The sequence below is a fragment of the Musca autumnalis genome, unplaced genomic scaffold, assembly GCF_047663935.1.
Source record: "Musca autumnalis isolate F117 unplaced genomic scaffold, ASM4766393v1 scaffold_4, whole genome shotgun sequence".
Taxonomy (NCBI): domain Eukaryota; kingdom Metazoa; phylum Arthropoda; class Insecta; order Diptera; family Muscidae; genus Musca; species Musca autumnalis.
In genome coordinates, this window is record NW_027411977.1 from 32311121 (window position 1) to 32331408 (window position 20288).

Sequence of the window (20288 nt, forward strand, 5' to 3'; positions counted from 1 at the left end):
AGTCTGGAAAATGGGCAGGGTGGTCTTACTCCGGAAGTCAGGCAAGGATGCCAGCAAAAGTGAATCGTACAGACCGATTTCGCTTTTGTCGCCCGTAGCAAAGACACTTGAGACCTTGCTCCTCCCCAGTATCAGAAATAGCTATCAAGTTGCCGATCATCAGCATGGATTCCGTAAGCAGCACAGCACGACAACAGCACGCCATTACCACATATATCTGTAAAGGACTCAACCAGAGACGGCCGTGCGATAGAACAGTGATGGTGGCGCTTGATTTATCAAAAGCCTTTGATACAGTCAGGCACTCCACACTGTTTGAGGACATTGAGCAGACAACCCTCCGGCCAAGCTTGAAACGTTGGATAGTCACACAATATGTGTGGACGCCAGTCGTACCTGGAATTCAGGAATAAGAAGTTCAAACCCCGTAGAGTGAAACAGGGAGTTCCCCAAGATGAGGTGGGGTAGGCTCGGCCCATTCAGCGAGATCAGGAAGGATATCCATGCTCTAGAGGGAGAGGTCCAACGATACAGGAGAGAATCCCTAGATCAACAAGCATATCAAGCAGGATTGAATAGCATTCACCCGGACGCAGTTGCCAAGGCCTTACGCAATTATAGCGTGAATAAAGTACTCGGAGTACATCCTCTATCTATCGCAGCTGAGGAGCGTCAGCTGCCACGACAAACCAGAGTAGTTTTGGCTCAACTACGCTCGGGATATTGTAGTCGCCTGAATTCGTATTGGGCGGAAATCGATCGCGCCGTGCAAGACATATGCCTAGTATGCGGCATGGGCCCCCACGACACACAACACCTTTTTAACTGCCCCGCCAAACCTACCCATCTAACTCCAGTGGATCTGTGGCTACATCCCATCGAAGCAGCCATTTTTCTGGAACTGGAGATAGACCCAGATTGAACAGAGGAACGAACATATAAACATAATAAAAACACTGTTACAACAACAACAACATACATTTTCAGAACTATGTATATTAATGCGAGTAACTATCTTGTGGTCTGATATTTCTTGAAAATTAAATACAATACAAGTTTCGACCCACCTTCAACTTTGTTTTTAGGAATCTAAATAAACTTTTATCGTCAACTGCGAACCAAATTTGTACAGTCGTTAGTTTTTGGCAATAATGTTTTTCTAAGAATTCCCTAAAAAACCGAACCCTTGCACAACTTTCACTTAATTAGACTGAAGGTCTCTTTTTTCAACAATTAATTCTATTTGCCTCAGTCTTTTTTGTTTCGGCTGTTTTTGCTTTGTCGTGCATCTCGTTGCATTTGCAACAAAGCATATAGTTTCAATGGAATGAGAGTGTCTGGAATTATGTCCGGATGCAGCAGCATCCATGCATTGAAGCAGCAGCCAGGCAGGCAGTTATTCATCTCTCTGCCTCCACACACCGAATAATGTGTAGTTAAAGTTCGAGCTTCATTTAACTTATGAATTGCAACATTTTAATTTTATTTCATGATTTGCAGTTTGTCTGCAGTCAAGCTTTTTGTTGTTTTTTTTTTTTCGTTTCTAGTTCGTCAGGATGTTTAGCGGTATTGCTGGGCCCACTTAAAGTGTCCATGGGTAACATAACAAAATAGCATTTCCCCATGCAATACTTTGTCTCGCCTGTGAAAATCAAACAGAGCATGGAGTATGGATGGCTGGCTGGTTGGTTGGCTGCTGTGGTGGCATATAACCTGGCCATGCCGCGATGGATAGATGGATGCTTCCATGCTTGAATGCTGAATAGCTGTATGGCAGCATACTGCATATGCCAACAAGTGTAAAATTAGTCAAAAATGTTTTGTCAGTCTCCACGCTTTTGAAAAATAAGTGGCTAAGGCCACAGTCACATGAAAAACGGAAAACCAAAAAAAAAGGCGAAAATCAAATTTAAAATAATTTTCTACAAAAAAAAGAAACCATAGCAAAGGAGGGAAGCCAAGGGAAGTGCTTAGTATCACTTTGCAAAACCAGACACTGGGACACTGACAGGCAAGTGGTGTAATATGCACAGAGGTGTATGAAAAATCTTTAGACAAACAGTCATTTCATTCATTGGCTGCCTGGCTGTGTGAGACAACCCACATGTGTTTTGTCAAGTTGCATGCATCATGATGCATGCATGCCGGCCGCCAACCCGCCGTATACCGTATACAGATTAGCAGCAAACAAACTTGTTAAATTGAAAATTGTTGATATTTATTTTGTTAGTTTTTGGTTTCTTTTTTGTTTGTCAATTTGTTAGTCTCCTTCCATTGACGCTGCAAAAGATTTCCTTCATTTATGTTTATTTTTAAATGCAAACTGCGAAACAAGACAAAAAACCAACGATGTCTTCAAAAGTACGTCTGAAATCGCTTTATCGCCTTTAAAGCATCAATTAATTTTAAATGTTCGAACATAATGCCAAACATGGGGTAATGAAATCAGTGAAACATTTTCAACAATGGCGATAATAAACGTCGGGTGGCGGTATACAACCCAGAAGTGACCTAACAATAAAGATGGATTTTTATGTGAAAACTACTAAATTTGAAGGTTGCCAGGAATATCTGTGGAGGAAAAGAATTTTTGAATTCTAGAATTCGAATATTTATAAAAACATGGTGCTTACTTCTCCCTCCAAATGAAATCTATCATCATCAACTCGAGAGGACAATCCATACACGAATTTCAGGAACTAGCACCATCAAAAAGTAAATGGAAACACTAAATGGCTAGGACCTCACCATTAAAAATATACGGATGCATTATTTGTAGGCAACGATGAATGACTCCATCACCTAGGACGGCAGACCAATAATCTACTTCATCATCTCTTTATTATGATCGTTTATTCTCTTACACTCTTTTTTATATATCTTCTTATTCTTATTCTTCTTCCATTTTCGAATACCGACTATTTTCAGCTCGCCTTCAAACATACAACCATTATGCTACATTTCACGAGTGGCTAAGGTCGATCATCACGTATATTAAATGTTATTTCAGTGTGTAGACGAAAACTAAACTTGATCCTTCAAACCGAATTAGTGGCCGAAACCAAGACCGCTTAAAAATTGGGAATTTGTCTCAATAGGAAGGATATTCGATCATGAAGAAGAAGCCATGGTGGAGTCTTACAAACTATCAGCCAAGTGTAGAGATATGCGTTAAAGCCATGCTGTGTCGATGAAATACTCGTAGTTGGGCCCAACATTAGTCCGGTTTTGGGAGGTCATAACCGTCTGGTCATGGGGACTTTAATGCTCATCATGAGTTGTGGCATTGGGTCCTCGGAAACGAGAAGAGTTGATTGATATCTCTACATTTTGCACGGGCAATGAGAACGCCCCTAACAGAATTAGCGGAAAGTTTCACAGTTCGCCAGATATAAAAGCCTGGGTACATAAGCTGCCTCGCCTGGTTACCTTGCTTTCCTGCTTCATTTCTGATATAACAAAAATAAAAGAATAAAGGAGAAAAGGGCAACCTAGTTCGAAATTGGCTCGGACTTATTTTTTCTTTTATTTTATGTTATGTCAGTAATGAAGCAGGAAAGCAAGGCAAGCAGGTGAGACACCTTATGTACTCAGGCCTTTAACTATCGTGCCACCTGAAAATTCGTCTCCATCAGCAGACCGCCCGATTTCATCACCTCTTCAATTACGGGAAAGCTAATTGGTTTAGTTCCAGACAGTTCACTAATATCCGCTTCAAAGATCTGATGTTTGGACAGCAGAAAGGGTATTGCATGATATATCACTGCTGCAGCCGCTCGCCATATATGTACATATGTACCAGCTGGCCGAAAACACGAAGTGCACGCAAAGAAGAAATATTGTGGGAGCAATCATATTCTAAGAGCAAAATAGTGTATTTTAAAAATTTGAAAATATATATTGTTGGCGAAACAATATATTTTGTGTCATTATGTTTCCTGGCACAGAATATATGGTTGAAACAACAAAATATATTTACAAATTTTTAAAATACACTATTTTGCTCTTAGAATGTGATTGTTCCCACAATATCTCTTCTTTGCGTGTGAGACCGAATATCCCAGCAGAGGCTACAGTATTAGCAGCGTGATAAGTTTCGTCGTACAAAGCCCAGTGACCCGAGAGTCAGGGAACTGAAACTGGAATTTAACGGGTTGGTCGGTGAGCATAAGCGGAACGAGTGACAAAATTATCTGAAAACGTTCAACATTTGAGCAGGAATAATAGAATCCTGGAAAGCTCAGTCACGCTTGGTGACGTAACGCTGACTGATCCAAGAGGTTCGCAAGTTATTTAATCGCAGTAGGTCTCTTACTGCCGAGGATGAACCACCGCAATTTACAACGAATGTTGTCACTACAATTTACATCGAAAGCGTTGAGCCGTAATGGAATATCCATGGTAATGCTGAAACAGCTGGATGAGCCGGAAGTCGTGCATCTCACTGAAGTTTTAAGCCTGTCTCTAGCCACCCACATCGTTCCGGAAGTCTGAAATTAGGCGGGTGGTCCTGCCACTGAAGCCAGACATGGCTGCCAGCAAAGGTGAATTGTATAGACCGATTTTGATGTCAATAGCAAAGACCCATGAGTCTTTTATCCTCCCCAATGTCAGAAATAGCTTTCCAGTTGCCGATCATTAGCATGGATTCCCTTAGTAACACAGCACAACAACAACGCTGCACACAATCTGCACACAATCTGCACACATATTAATGGAGGACTCAAGCTGAGCAAAAGTCATTGATACTGTGAAGCACTCCACTCTGTTTGAGAACACCGAGCAGACTACCAACCGGCCAAATTTGAAACGTTGGATAATCTTTTATATGGTTGGATTCCTGTCGTACGTGGAATTCAAAAACAAGAAGTCCAGACCCCGTAGACTTAAACAGGGATTTCCAAGAGTGGGGAGATATCTCTTTAAACTGTTTAATATCTACCTCTCCCGTGTGGAATACAGACGGCGTTGAGCTCGTAACATATGTGGATGAGTATACGAACTTGGCGTCAGGTACCTTCCCTGATGTCATTTGTGACTGATCTTACCAACCCACTAAATCTATGGCCTCACTTTCTTAAGTTTCTCAAGTCCCTAGCCGGGAACATATGGGGCGCTGATGAAGGAACATTGTTGATCACATATAACGTGATAGGTCGATCTGTGGTAAGCTATGCGGGCCAGTATGATCCGCGAATATAAGTACAACGGGATTGATACTTGTCAAAATGTCGCACTGAGAACTGCAACAGGGTGCCTCCTCATGCCTTCAGTGGACCATCTACATGCGGAGACAAATATTCTTCCGGCACAACAATATAATGACATGCTTTCGTTGCCGTACTGGTTTGGTTCGTGCGAGACATCCTAATCAACATACGGTGGAGAGAACTCCCCCACCTAGGCATGTCAGGAGGGAACTTCTTGATCTAAAAGGAGAGATCTAATGTTACAAGGGAGAATCCCTATCAATCGTGATCTAGAAGAAGAGATCTAACGTTACAAGAGAGAACCCCTATGAGTCACAGTTGAGGAGCGTCAGCTGCCGTGACAAACCAGGGAAGTTTTGGCCCAACTACGCTCGGGATGAGGCAATCGTCTAAATTCCTATAGGCAAGGATCAATAGCCCCGAGCAAAACATCTGCCCAGCATGCGGCACAGACCCGCACAACACACTGTACCTCTTCAACTGCCCTCCCAAACCTACTCAACTAACTCTAATATATCTGTGGTTACATCCCATCGAAGCAGCCACATTCCTAGAACTGGCGGTAGACCCAATGCCTGTTACAACAACAAGTATGAAATAGAGAGACTTCTTAACATCATTAGTTGAGCAATTGATGAGATTGATGGAACCCAGTCTGAAGAATTCCATGAGTTTAAAGTTTACCTCTGCGCGCTATGGAAGCAGAAAATAAAATGGGAAAGGAGATAATGCTCCGATTGTTTAATAAGAAGAGTGAGTTGCGGGAACCAGTTATACGAAGAAGGTAAGGGAAGAAAATTAATTTCTTTATATAGCCTTCTCATGTGAGGAACGATGAATGAAAAAATTCTAATTGACCTGTGCAAAGCTAAAATGTCAACATTAGAAATTATTTCTAACTCACCAGTAGTGCGATTCTCTAACTAATTTTTTGAGTTACCGACAAAAATCGATAAAATTAAAACGCAAAATTATGAATGAAAAGTGTAAATAAAAGTTGCCAACACTCTTGCTATCGGTAGAACTTTACGACTACATTATTTTGGTCGCTAGCTTACCGAATAATATCGTTCATTACCGAAATTATAAGCATATTAATTTTACCGACATTTGTCGGTAACTCAAAAAATGAGTTAGAGAATCGCACTACAGGTTATGGTTGTAGAATCCGAAACAAAATTTCAACAATTAGAAAGTGAGAGCATGGAATGGAAAACCGGTAGCTATTATGAAGGAAATGAAAGATGAGATCAGAACAATGAAAGTCGCTATGATTGCATAAAAATTAAAAAGAAGATGATTTCATGCTTCCAATTAATCTAAAGGAGAAAGTGAAGAATGATCTGCGTGCGGCTGAGGAATCCAAGGTAGCTAAGAAAGAATTACTAGCGGTTAGGCAGAAATAATGAAATTAAATAGAGCAGGGGAAGGCATTGTGACTCACAAGAGAGCCCATGTGCTCTAAGTGAGCGTAAATTTGTTATCGCTCACAGCCTGTGTAGATGCTAACACGTTGTGAACAACAACAAATTTACGATCATTGAAAGCACAAGAGACACCCAAAAATTTTCTCTGCCTCACTCTGAAATAGAGCTTTTGTTACCTCAGAGAGAGGGATAGAGAATAAATAAAGGGATAGAATAAAGCAGCCAAAATCACCCACATACGTTAACGTGACCCCAACAACAACATACGTTCTGTTCTCTTCATTCTCATATGCCGTGGATTAGCAAAGGAAAGACTCGCTCAGAGAGACCAATGAACAAAATATGTTGAGCAGCACCGAAATAAAGTTACCAATATTCAGTTCAAGAGGCGTCGTATGCCTTGGCATCTCACAGACACAACATCGAAGCAGCTTACTTACGACACGAGCAAGCCGTACCCGAATATTCGCAATTAGTACACTTTGTTTAGGACAGTGCAGCACGTTGAGCTATTTAATAAACAGTAAGCATTAGGGATACGTAAAATCGATTTCGGTTAATCGATTAATCGATTATTAACCGAAAAATTTCCAAAAGTCGTAGTCGACTATTGACTGTGCGAAAACCGAATAATCGATTATTCTTAGTCGACTTTCGGAAGACGGAGTCAACTATTATTCGTAGTCAACCATTAGTCGTAGTCTATTATTATTCGTAGTCGGCTATTAATCGTGGTCGACTATTAGTCGTAGTTGACTATTGGGTGTGCTAAAATCGCATAATTGACTGTATTTTTTTACACATGATTGATCGCATCAACGAAAATGGTCGATTATATTCGATTATAATCGGTTTTCGACGGTTAACGATTAATCGAAAGTCGACTTTTAGAACACTCTCAATTAATCGACTAACCGAAAATCGAGTTTTAAGTTTTTCACGAAAACCGAATAATCGAAAAATCGATTATTGCAATTCACTGCGTATCCCTAGTAAGCATCATTATTTGTAACCAAAACCTATCTTGCTCTTTCAGTCACTTGAATATCAATTTTCAGTGACGATAGCTACCATGCGAGCCTATCTCAGGAACCAGAGGAAACTTGTCGTTACATATGGTCTGTTCCTTTACTTCAGAAAATGGTAAAACCGGCAAAAGTTGTAAACTGCTCCCATATCAATTGTATTGTGCCTGAAGTAAAGGAACGCTTTTCGAGTAAAAAGTGGGAAATCTTGAAGATTCTTGAACGTAAAGGAACAGAGCTATAACTTTGTACATACAGTCTGTTGCAAAAGTTAGTATGCAGCATTGAAACCAAATTGTATTAGGGATAAAAAGCACTATAACTTGTTGAAAGCAACAAGCAATTTTTATTTTTTTGAGAGACACGAGGGTAGTCTTCGTTGATAACAATGGTAAGAGCGCAATATTTACATACATTGGAAATGTACAGTTATATTTAGTTATATTTTGTTCAAAATATCGAGAAATTTTTACACAGTTCCATAAAGGTTCTCCGCTGCATACTTATTTTTGAGACATGAGTTTTGGGTTTTGTGGTACATTTTTTATGTATGCAAACATTACACATTATTCATTGTTATCACCGAAGATTGTCTATCAAATAATACTAATTGTTTGTTGTTATAGTGCTTTTCATCCGTAATAGATTTTGGTTGCATTGCTGCATATGCGACAGACTGTATGTACCTTTGGGTGATGTTGAAGGCGCTGAAAAATCAAAACAAAAAAAAAAGCAAGTAAAAAAGTATCAGTCGGCTTTGCCAACAGAGATATACCCTCAGCCTGTGTATATTGAAACAATTTTTTCCCAAAAAACGCATGTATTTAGGGAGTTTCAAAAATTTTGGGCGTTTGAACTGGCAAAAATGTTGATTAGGATTAGAGATCAAAAGTTTTGCGGAGGAGATACTAAAAAGAATGGATCTCCGGCCACTACATATGGTACCATAGGGGGTTTTACAACTTCAGTGATGTTTGCTCATGGACTTGCCCCTGAAACAACTTTTACCATCGCAATTGAGGCAGAGAATGCAAGTTGCTTCAACAAAAATCAAAGTGATTCGAAAGCAGGTCTTAAAGTGAACATGTATCCGAAATTTTGTGTGGGAGGTACCGGATGGAGTGGACAAATATAGTCCATATTTGAACCTGATCTATATCTGGTAGATATATTAGGATGTGTTAAGTATGGTCCAATTCGGCCACTCTCTTCAAGAGTTATCGTGCACACAATTTTTCCAAACATTTTTGGACTTATGTGGGGGATGTACGTGAAGGAGTGGACCGATATGGCTTATCTTCGAACTTTAACTATGTTTGGACAAAGTATTACTAAGGCCAAACTTTGGACCGAATCGACAGACCTGTTCGAGAGTTATTTTGCCCTCCAACCTGTCACGGTGTCATAGGGGTTTTTTTGCAACTTTCAGGCTATTTTCTCAGGAAGTATGGACTTGCCCCTGATGAAACTTGTACCGTCGTATGGAGAGCAGTGAATACAAGTTGCTAAAGCAAAAATCAAAACGATTCGAGAGATGGTCCTAAACTGAACTTTTCCAAATTTTTGTGTGGGAGGTACCCGACGGAGTGGACCGATTGAGTCCATATTAAAACCTGATCTAAGTCTGGTACACGCTCCACGATGGGTAAAGTATGGACCAAATCGGTTACTCCCTTCAAGAGTTATCGTGCGTACAAACTTTCCGAACATTTTCGAACTTTTGTGGGGGAGGTACCGGAAGGAGTGGACCGATATAGCTCCTCTTCGAACTTAAACTAAGTTTGGGCAAAATATTACGAAAGCCAAAATTTGAACCGAATCGGTTCACCCGTTCGAGAGTTATAGTGCGCTCCAGCCAGACAGACGGACGGACATTGCTCAATCGACTCCAAATTGTCTGAAACACATTTCGCCCAAATATACTTGGGGTCTAAAACCATTATTTCGATGAGGCACATTTTGCCCGTATGAAAGTGTATATACCCTCGTTAGCATAAATGCTGAGGGTATAAAAATATGAATAAATCTCTTCATCTACACATACCGTTAGTAGGTAGACAAGACCACTAGAATGTAAGTACAGATCGACCCTTCATAAAACCATTTGAAGATATGTAATTCCAAACCCCAATGCTACCAAGAGGAAAACAAATGTTTTACTTGACATATTTGCATTTAAAGTTATCTTGCGGAAAGGTGTGGGGACAATACATGTTTGAAATTATTATTATAATTTGATATTCCCACGAACTAATATTGTCATTAAATTACCATAGATTTGTCTCTCAAAAAAACTATGCCAGCGGTAAAATTTCAAATAGAAGCGTAGGTGACACCTAGAACTGAATGCAGAATAAAAACAGCTGTGTGTCTAAGGCCTTTCATTTTCAATTCCGCCGCAACTCTAATGAAAATGACATGTATTGTCTCGAATATGACAACACGCACCATGAAACACACAAGATATTATCAGCCAACAAAACCTGCCTACCGTAAGGTACTTTAAAAAATAAAAACAAAATTGCCAAAAAATTAAACAATTTAAATAGTTTTCAAAATTTTGCAACTTATTTTTATTTGCCATAGTCTCATTATCCCCCCTTAGAGTATAAATGAGAAAACAAGTTTTGAAATTCGGCAACGATATCCGACATTAGTATCTTTGCATATGTCACCATACGGTGTAAAAAACCATGGTACGAACTTTTGTCATAGAGGTGCAACCATGGTAATGCTACTGGTTGCAGTCACCACATGATTTGCCTGCCCGCTGCTGTATGGTTTATACTACAGACAGACAGGTATCTTAACAGTTGTTGCCAAAATATTTTGTTTACTTAAAAAATGGAGATATTTGTCTTAACCATTATTTTGACGCTTTACAATCTCTATGGGCTTGAATTTCCACAAAAAAGCACAAACTGCTAAAATTCCATTCACAAAAACCGCTGATAAATGCAAGTTTAGTTTTTCGAAATGCTTTGCTGGCACAATTTTCATATGACACTTGCCCAAGGAGTTGGAGGGTAAAAACCGAATAAACAAATGATCTAAACTTACGCATTATGGCGTTAATGATTGGCTATTTACTGTGTGTTTTTTGGTTTTGGCTTCAACAACCAGTATGTACAAGAAAATAAAACTAATGTGAGAATTGCTCTGGTTTTTGGCATACGATTGTTGTTTGGAATCAGACTAGCCTAAGTGTCTCCAGGCTTGACCATGTCCCACTGCTAAGGTGACAACAAATTATGATAGCATAACATTTTATAAGGTAGGTTAGTGCATGTATGAAAGGAGGTGATTTTTTAAACCTGGTCGTAGGTTGTTAGAAGGGGTCTTTTTAATTAAGATCATTCGGGGTTTAAACCGGGGGCACCCCACAACGACGCAAAAATAGGGATCGACAACGCCAACACCAGTTACATAAAAACTTTACGTTCGTGGAGTTGACATAATAACGTATAACGCTTTATATAACTCCAAAAATACCAACTGGTCTTGCTTCTGTCCGTACAAGCTGATTCATAAATACATATCGACATCACAGAACGGCAATGCTCGCAACCAGATAGATCACACATGCGTGAGCTAAAGATGGAGAAGTGCTCTGGCAGACGTTAGAGAGAGGGATATTTAATTTAAAGCGGAAACCGACTTTTGGTTTGTAAAGACTCCAATGAGTTGTCAGGCTCCGGCCCAAGGTCGATATGATCATCGTTTCCGATTTCGAAGTGTTGATCTTTGTTTCTATATATTGTGGCCAAAAACGTTCTTTAACCTTGGGGGTAGGATAGACGTGCTGCAGAATCGATAAGATATTTTCTATGTTTCTGAACTTGCAAGAGTCTACCAATTTCGACATTTTGATCTTTTTTAAAGTGCAATGTCAGTCACTTTGAGCAAATGCATGGATGAATCATATATGAATAGCCTTATTCAACATGATGATGCTTACCGAATACTCAGAGATATTAGAACATTTCCAGCTGACTAGGAAGCAGAAAAGATGAAAGCCGTTGCAATGATTCGACAATTCGGACTTCCAACGTTTTTTATAACATAATCCAGCAGCTGAAACCAAATGGTTGGAACTTTAAATTATCCTATCAAAAACAGTAGATAACGTTGATACTTCTAAAGAAGAAACATCCAATATGTCATTCTTTGAAAAGGTTCGATTGATCGGTAGTGACGCTTGCTTTGCTTGCCACATGTGAGATAACTAAGTGTGTTTATGACCTCTACATAAGATTTATACAGATATGGTACATATGCATGTTTACATTTAGTTCTCTCGAGCAGAAGTAGCAATAAATAAAATGGCAAGTCTAGATATTGTCCTTAATTTAAAGGATAGTGAATCAGACTGGTTCAGAATGTGATGGCCGCAAAAATCGGAGATGAAGTAAAAATACTTTTGGAGAAGAAGCAAAAATACTTTTGGTCTTATTAACTGAGCGATTAAAGGGATTAATGACACCATGGTAGAATCATTTGGAAGGTAGGTCAGGTTCGAACAAATTGTGAAAAACAAGGCCTGGGTGTATTTGCTTATTCTGTCAGAATTCCAACAACTGAATATTCAACAGGTTGTACTGTTTATTTGATATTTTGGATCATTAACTAAAAACGAGAAAAATGAATGGGAGGCTAAGTTTTCTTTACAGAGTCAGCTTCTGTATATGTTCAAAAGTTTGTTTCATCACAATGTTGTAATAAATATAAATAACACTGCTCAACAAAATTGAAAAAGTTGAATGTTTCAGACGAAGTTGCAGTTGTTTCTAGATGAAATCGGCGAGTTATTTTCAAATCCGGTCCCAGGTTTTCTCCATCAGCTCTTGTTTTTGAGATATAGCTCAAAATCGGTTTTTACGAGTTTTACCCAGACTTTCGTTATTTTCGGATACAAACAAAAATTTTTTGTGGGTTTTTCGACATATATATATTAAGGAGATGTTGTACGCTCGATACAAATCGCTTTTGAAATAATTATGGCGAGAATATATCAAAAAATATAGAAAATATACGACGAACCTTGTAAAAATTGCATATTTTGAGTACTTTAAGCTGTAATTACGTCATCAGGGGAAGTCATAGGATCTTCATATGGTACTCCGAATATGCTTATAGCCCGTTTCCACGGTACGTCGTTCGTTCTTTATTCGTTGTTCGACCCATAACTACGAATAAATTACTTATTTCCCCACACAAAATTCTATGAACGAACGACGATTTTTCTACGTTGTTCGATTAAAAATACTCTCTGAACGACGAAAAAGTATGTCCCATCCCTAACAAATGAGAGAATTTATCGAAAAAATTAATTATGACATGTCTAAATTCAAAATTGAAAAATTTGTTGAAAACACAAAAAATTTTAGAAAAAGGAAAAAGATGAATGAAAATTAATGAACTATACATTTTATATAGATGCAGAAGGATGATGGTTGTGTTTCCTTCATAATTCCACACACCTTTCTTGTCAATTAGTTGAAAATCAAAAAGGAAACAAATAACTGAAAGTCTGTAAACACAAACATTGTTCTGACATGCCTCTCTCTCTTTAATTTTGAAAATAGAAGCATATAAAAATATATTAAAAATACAAAATTATTCTGAATTTATGGAAAAAATTAATGAAATGTGTGTAGTTAAATATAGACGATACATTTGAAGGAAGGTCTATTGCTTTTCCTATTCATTTAATGTATATTTTATGTGTTATCGGTTCAAATTTTCGTGAAAACAAGTAAACAAAAATGAAGGAAATTTTGTTTATATTTCTGTTAATTACGAATGGTGTCGTGGAAACGGGTTAATTCGTGTACGTCGTTCGACAGACGAACAACGTAATTGAAACGCTCGTGTGAACATGACATTAGGGTGTTTACTATATAATCCAGTATTCAAATGTATAATATAAAGTTCATAGCGCCCATGATTCCGCCATAACCTAAAAACCATCATGAAGAATGCCATTGAAAAGTAAATGGCTTATGTGGGAATGATATCACTGGTAAATTATTTCCCTTTAGCAGTCTTCATGCCGATTTTTAGGTTAAGGCCGAATCATGGGCGCTATGAACTTTATATTATATATTTGAATACTGGACTATATAGTAGACACACTAGGCATATCCGCATTGCCATATGAAGATCCTATGACTTCCCCCGATGACGTAATTACAGCTTAAAGTACTCAAAATATGCAATTTTAACAAAGTCCGTCGTATATTTTCTATATTTTTTGATATATACTCACCATAACTATTTCAAAAACGATTTGTATCGAGCGTACAAAATCTCCTTAATATATTAATGTCGAAAAACCCACAAAAAATATTTGTTTGTATCCGAAAATAACGAAAGTCTGGGTTAAACTCGTAAAAACCGATTTTGAGCTATATCTCAAAAACAAGAGCTGATGGAGAAAAACCGGGACCGGATTTGAAAATAACTCGCCGATTTCATCTAGAAACAACCGCAACTTCGTTTGAAACAAAAGTTGTGTTGAGCAGTGTAATAAATGCTGAAATAACAATTTTCATTTCGACTGAATTTTAATATCTATAAAATATTTTGTCATATTTTTCAAAACCATACACAATTTGTGTATACTGATTTGAAAGAATAAGCAAACCAATAGAAAAAAATGTAATCAGCTGTTTGCTATGCCCTACCTTGTAATGATTCTACCATGAATGACACCTTGTCTGAAAAGTACCACGAAAAAACGTTGAAAGCCTGCGAGCTGCGGCATCGAAGAAGGAGAATGCTCGAGTTACGGGAAGGATAACGAAAAAAAAAAAAATAAATTTGCCGATATAGTCATGTCATGTGCTGATGAAACGGTAAAGTATTCGCTTCCTCATGAAGATGGTCCACCAGTGTAATGAGGAGGCACCCTATTGCAGCCCCCAAGGCGGCATTGAGACATGTTTGAATATTCTTCGATCGCGTAGCGCTAACATTTACATAGGTTACCATAGATTTTCGCGTATTGATTTAAAAGAGGTGAACAGGTCAGAGCCCCAAGTGCTGCCAACCACAGATTTGACAGACTTGTTCCTTCTTCTGATCTTATTCTAAATAGCAGGGGCTTGCATGGACGACTTAAATATGCTATCGAACGTTACGCCCAATATTTTGGGCTAGGTCAGAGCGCCATGTGCTGCCAACCACAGATTTGACAGACTTGTTCCTTCTTCTGATCTTATTCTAAATAGCAGGCGCTTGCACGGACGACTTAAATATGCTATCGAACGTTACGCCCAATATCATGGGCTAGTTAGTGGTAGGCATCGGGACACCATCGACCAATATATTCAGGGGTGGTATCATTTCAGCCGTTTAAGCGGTGATATTCTCCTATTCCTCAAATGGAAGAATTTAACTAAGTCAGATATGTAGATATTTAACCTATGATATATGCCATTGACGATAAGATCCGACACCAATGGCGTCCGGAGGTTGTGGAATTTCAGAAAGGTAGAGGTTAAGCAGTTTCGGAGATATCAACCCTCCTTCGAGAACTCCCCGTACCACTCTAGGCGTCTTCCATTTCTTATTTCTACACATATAGTTGATTATCCTTATCAAACAGCTTGGCATGGCTGATGGTTATGAAGGACTTCTATAGGCCAAGAGTCATCATGACTGTTCGGTTGTTTGGCGTGTTCTGATTCAGTTCTTCATTGTGTGGATATGGCAAGTGATGCTGTTGTGGTACAGTGGATTTTACGCACCCCTTCCTGATGTTGGATTATGCGGTGGAGTAGCGCCTCTGGAATCTTCGCTATTGGCGGCAGGAGAGAAATCGGGATATACAATTCGCCTCTTATGGCATCCTTGCCTGGCTTTAGCTTCAACTTTCCAGGCTTCTGATACAGTATGCCTAAAGGTAGATTGAGAACACTTGACAATTGAGATATGCAGTTTTGTCTTATAACTTTCGAGGTCCTTTATAAATTGTCGCCTTTAAAAAAAACGCCCACATCTTCGTCGGATCTGTCACTGCCACTTCGTTGGCCGTTCTATCATCATTCTTTTCCCGATTGGAGAATGATTAAGCTGTTGCCCACAATTTACTCAATCCTGCTAGAATGTTGCATTGCTTCAGGTGATCTAGCCAGTTTTATCACTTTTGCTCGTTTACTAGCCTATTGAAATCAAGAGTAAGTTCCCTAACTAATAGTTCCTCAGTGTTCATACGACGAACTTCATCATACTCATTTAAAAAATCCGTCTCCTAAGTCTGATTACAGGTATAGATGATGTCCTGAAAAATTCTTTAAATTATCCGAACATCTAAGGGGATGGACAAAGCGATGATTGGTAAATTCTGTGAACCCTTGCAAATTAGCTTTTTCATGGCTGAGAAAAGTGCGGGGTTAGAGGTTATGAAGTCTAAAGGAGAAAATTATAGGAAATTGGTCTAGGCCACCGTACAAAATGTGGACCTACCAATTTGCTTGGAGCGTTGAAGCCTCTCCTGCTATTCGACCAGCAGGTATATAGCATTTGGCTGCAGTTGTGATAATGTCTAGGGAATTTATCTCATATGCAGGACTGAACAGCTCTTTGAAAGGCGATTGTTGAATTATCTGAACCCTTGTCAATCAACATTTTTGTGGTTTAAAGAAAAGCAGCGGCCAAAGTGAGGTGTTCTGATAACGGAGACGATGACAGGCCAGGGTTAACAGAATACGTAATTTATCTGACCGGGTGTCACAGTTGTTCTTGTTGTTGTAGCAGCTTCTACAAGTATGTGTATGTCTTCATTTTATTGATTCGGCTCTGCCTTCAGCTCTAAGTTCAGAAAGGACGCCACCTGAATAGAATTAGTCCAAAGTGTGAGTGGAGTCAGGATAGTCGGGTTGGTACCGCATGCTGGGCATATATTCCGCGTGCCATCAATCTTGGCCCAGTAAGAATGAGGCGGCTGCACCAACCAGATCTTAGTTGTGCCAACACGACTCTCGTTTGCCTTGGCAGCTGTTGCTCTTCCGCTGCCACGGGTGGTGGGTGATCTTTGAGGACGATATTAGCACGATAGGCTTCCAGAGACTCAGTGACAGCATAAGTGTGAATATCTCCCAAACCTGCCTAGTAAGAACGTTGATCCAGAGGTTCTCTTTTATATCTCTGGACCTCACGTACTTGTGGCGTGGAATGGCAGAAATATTGAGGTTAAATAGTTCCGCAGATATCACCCCTCCTTGGGAACTCCCTGCTTCACTGTAAGGGGTTTGCATTTCCTGTCTCTGAATTTCACGTATGACTGGCGACCACACAAATAGTTAATGACCCTGCGTTTCCGACAAGACCGGAGAGTAGTATTCTCGATATCCTCGAACAGCCCTAGCTTGGCTGACCGTATAAAACGCTTTGGTCAGATCCAATGCTACCATCACTGTTCTGTGACATGGTTTGTCCTGGTTGAGTCCTCGTCCAATATATGTGAAATGGCGTATAGTGCTGTTGTTGTACTATGCTGCTTCCGGAACCCGTGTTGGTGATCCGCAACTGGATTACACGTTCTGATGCTGTGTCACAGTGGTGATGTCTGGCGAGTTGTGGCAGCCTCCTCTTAGTCTACTCGCCTCATCTTAGTAGCGTCTTCGTTCACAGTACAAAATTTGAACCTATCAATTTGCTCGGCCATGGCTGTACCCCTAGGACGGAATACAAAAGCTCATGATGAGCACTGAAGTCGCCTAGCACCAGATGAGTATTGCCATCCAAAAGCGAGGCAGGAAGAGAATTCAGGCACAACTGTTCTTCGGAAGTATGCACCATTCAGAACTTCTACTTTGGCAGTCCCACACTATACTGCTAACCCCATAAATTCCATGAATGGGGTCCTTAGGATCTAGCTTAAGCAAGATAGATCTGTAGTGGTCAGACTGGTGTGTATAAGGAAGGCAAGTCCTCCTCCTCCGTCTCTTTATAATAATTCCGCAAAACATTGTAACCTTCACAACGTTGCAAGTCACAGGTGATGGTGAGCTTTGTTTCTGGGATCGCGGCAACCATGATGTTTCTCCGACTCATAAAGTATACGACGATACATATCCCGGTCGTTAAACAGCAAAATGGGGTTCAGGATGCTGCGTTTGTTGTCGTTGAAGTCTGTTAACAGAGAAAATGATAGGAAAATGGTCTAGGCCACCGTGTAAAAATGTGGACCTGCTAATTTGCTCGGCCAGTGCTGTACCCCTCTGGTTATTGCGTAGGACGAAAGGCCAGAGCTTATGATGAGCGTTGAAGCATCTTTTGCTATTCGACTAGTAGGTATGGAGCAAGTAGCTCCAGCTGTGATAATGTGCTGGGAAATTATCTCACATGGAGGGACTGAGCAGCGGCGATTGTTGAATTCTCTGATCCCTTATCTATCAGCATTTTTGTGGTTCAGCCTAGCACCAGATGATTATTGCCATTCAAAAGCCAGGCAGGCAGAGAATTTAGGGCACAACTGTTCATCGGAAGTATGCACACATTCAGCACTTCTACTTTGGCAGTCTCACACTTTACTGCTAACCCCATAAATGTCATTATGGGTCCTTAGAGTCTATCTTAAGCGAAGTAGATCTGTACTGGCAAGACTGGTGTATATAAGGAAGTCAAGTACTCCTCCTCCGTCTCTTTGTAATAGGTCTGTTCGATAAGTTCGCAAGTAAAACGTTTTTGCAGGTTCTTGCAAGTACTTGCTACTACTTCCCATTTCTCTTTTACTGAACATGTTAGTTATCGAACAGTAGACCTGGAGCTGGTTAAAATCTGAGCAGCCTCAGAAGTGCAACCATTCCTTACATCCAATGCATCTCAACGATATTCCCATGTGGTGTATGTGGATCTGGCAAATGAAATACATATATTCATGTCTCCAGTTTCTTCTATAACCCGGCACGGACCAAAAGATCTCGGAGCTGGTTTTCTGAGACATATTGCATTTCGTATTCGTGCGGAAGTATGATTGGCTTATGATTCCCTTGTGAAGAACTGAGAGTTCAGCATTTTCGAAGAACGCTCATATTGCTTAAATTTTTTTTCTGGTGTTGAAATTTTAATTATCATTATGAGGCGTAGGATTTTGATCTGATCTACACAGCATCTATTTGCCTGCAGCCATCTTGTTAATATCTCAGGGTATTATTCCCAGCTCAGGCAACTTCGAATTTCCAACGGTGGCAAAAATACCGCGGGTGACGCAGGAGACGAATGATACCAAGCAACGGTCTTGACCGGCTTTATCATGGCAAAGCCAAGGATTTATCTTGGTCCCTCTTTCATCTCCTGGGCAGCTGCCTTTAACATCCGTCAAAGCTAGTGAGCTAACATGTGCCGCGCGTTCACCCATAAGAACTTTAAAAAATTTGGGTTGGGCGTTGGGCTAGTAACTCACCCCGTCAAAACACAGCCCTACTATGAAAAAACAAAGAAAAAGAAACCCCTCTAAAGTTGACGAACCCCGCAAACGTTTGAGGACCATGATCTGCGAATCTGCAACTGGAATGTCAGGACTCTCTACAGAGCAGGTGCAATTTGCGCACTGGCGGATGAACTTGACAAGTACAATGCTGATATTATCGCCTTACAGGAAGTGCGATGGAACCAGACAGACGTAAAAATAACAAACGATTACGCACTGTATTATAGCTGCCATGAAACGAGACATAAGCTAGGTGTTGGATTTATGGTAAGTAGGAGGTTTAAAATCTCGTCTCCAGCTTCACTACTGTTGATGAGAGAATTGTCACAATCCGTATAAAAGCAAAGTTTTTTAACATCAATCTCATCTGCGCCCATGCCCCGACCGAAGAGAAAGATGAACAGACCAAGGATACATCTACGAGCGCCTAGTGAGAGCGTATGACCGCTGCCCTGGCCATGACATTAAGATTGTTCTAGGAGATTTTAATGCCTAAAATTGGGAGAGAAAATATCTTTGGTCCCACGTAGGGTGTCCAAAACCGAAACCGGTTACCCGGTTTTGAGTGACAAAACCGAAACCGGTTACCCGGTTTTGAGTGACAAAACCGAAACCGGTTTTCGCCAAAACGTCATTTTCGGTTAACCGAAAAACCCGGTTATTTGTGTCGGTTAACCGGTTTTAAAAAAGGAGTAATAATTTAAATATTTCATTACAACTGTATTCTTAAAAGTAAGCTAAAACTTAACTAACACCAGGTACGGCAAAGTTTTAATGTCAGATATCTTTAAATCTTAGAAATATTTTGTGTAAAATGTAGAGTTGTGCCAATTTAGTTCACTACGCAGTTCCAATGGTACCCACCATTTGCATGAAAATTTTGCGTATACGTGATATCACACGTTAGTTTGTATGAAGTTACTCATACATTATTGAAATAATACAGTGAACTATGAACTAGAGCTATAGTAGCTACAATTTAAAACGAGTGGTTGGTCCAACTTAGTCATTATTCAAATGACCGCCGAATTTTCAGGCATTTCACGATAATTTGAGGTTGGCAAAGCAAGACGAAGAATCCGAACTTAATAAAATGTAAACTTAATTCTTTTAGTACACAATTTTATATTTGTAAGGACTTTTACTGTCCTTAGGGCCGAATTTCAATCTTAATTTTGCTGTCCTCACT

General features: G+C 39.7%; 1 protein-coding gene across 1 annotated transcript in view; it reads right to left on the bottom strand.

Moving 5' to 3' along the window:
- Positions 1-17659: 17659 nt before the first annotated feature.
- LOC141401999 (uncharacterized) overlaps positions 17660-20288 on the bottom strand; it is a 211214-nt gene continuing 208585 nt past the window's right edge. Inside the window, exon 5 of the mRNA XM_073982602.1 lies at positions 17660-17799. Coding sequence (XP_073838703.1) covers positions 17660-17799 — 140 coding nt within the window. The remainder of the gene's footprint in view (positions 17800-20288) is intronic.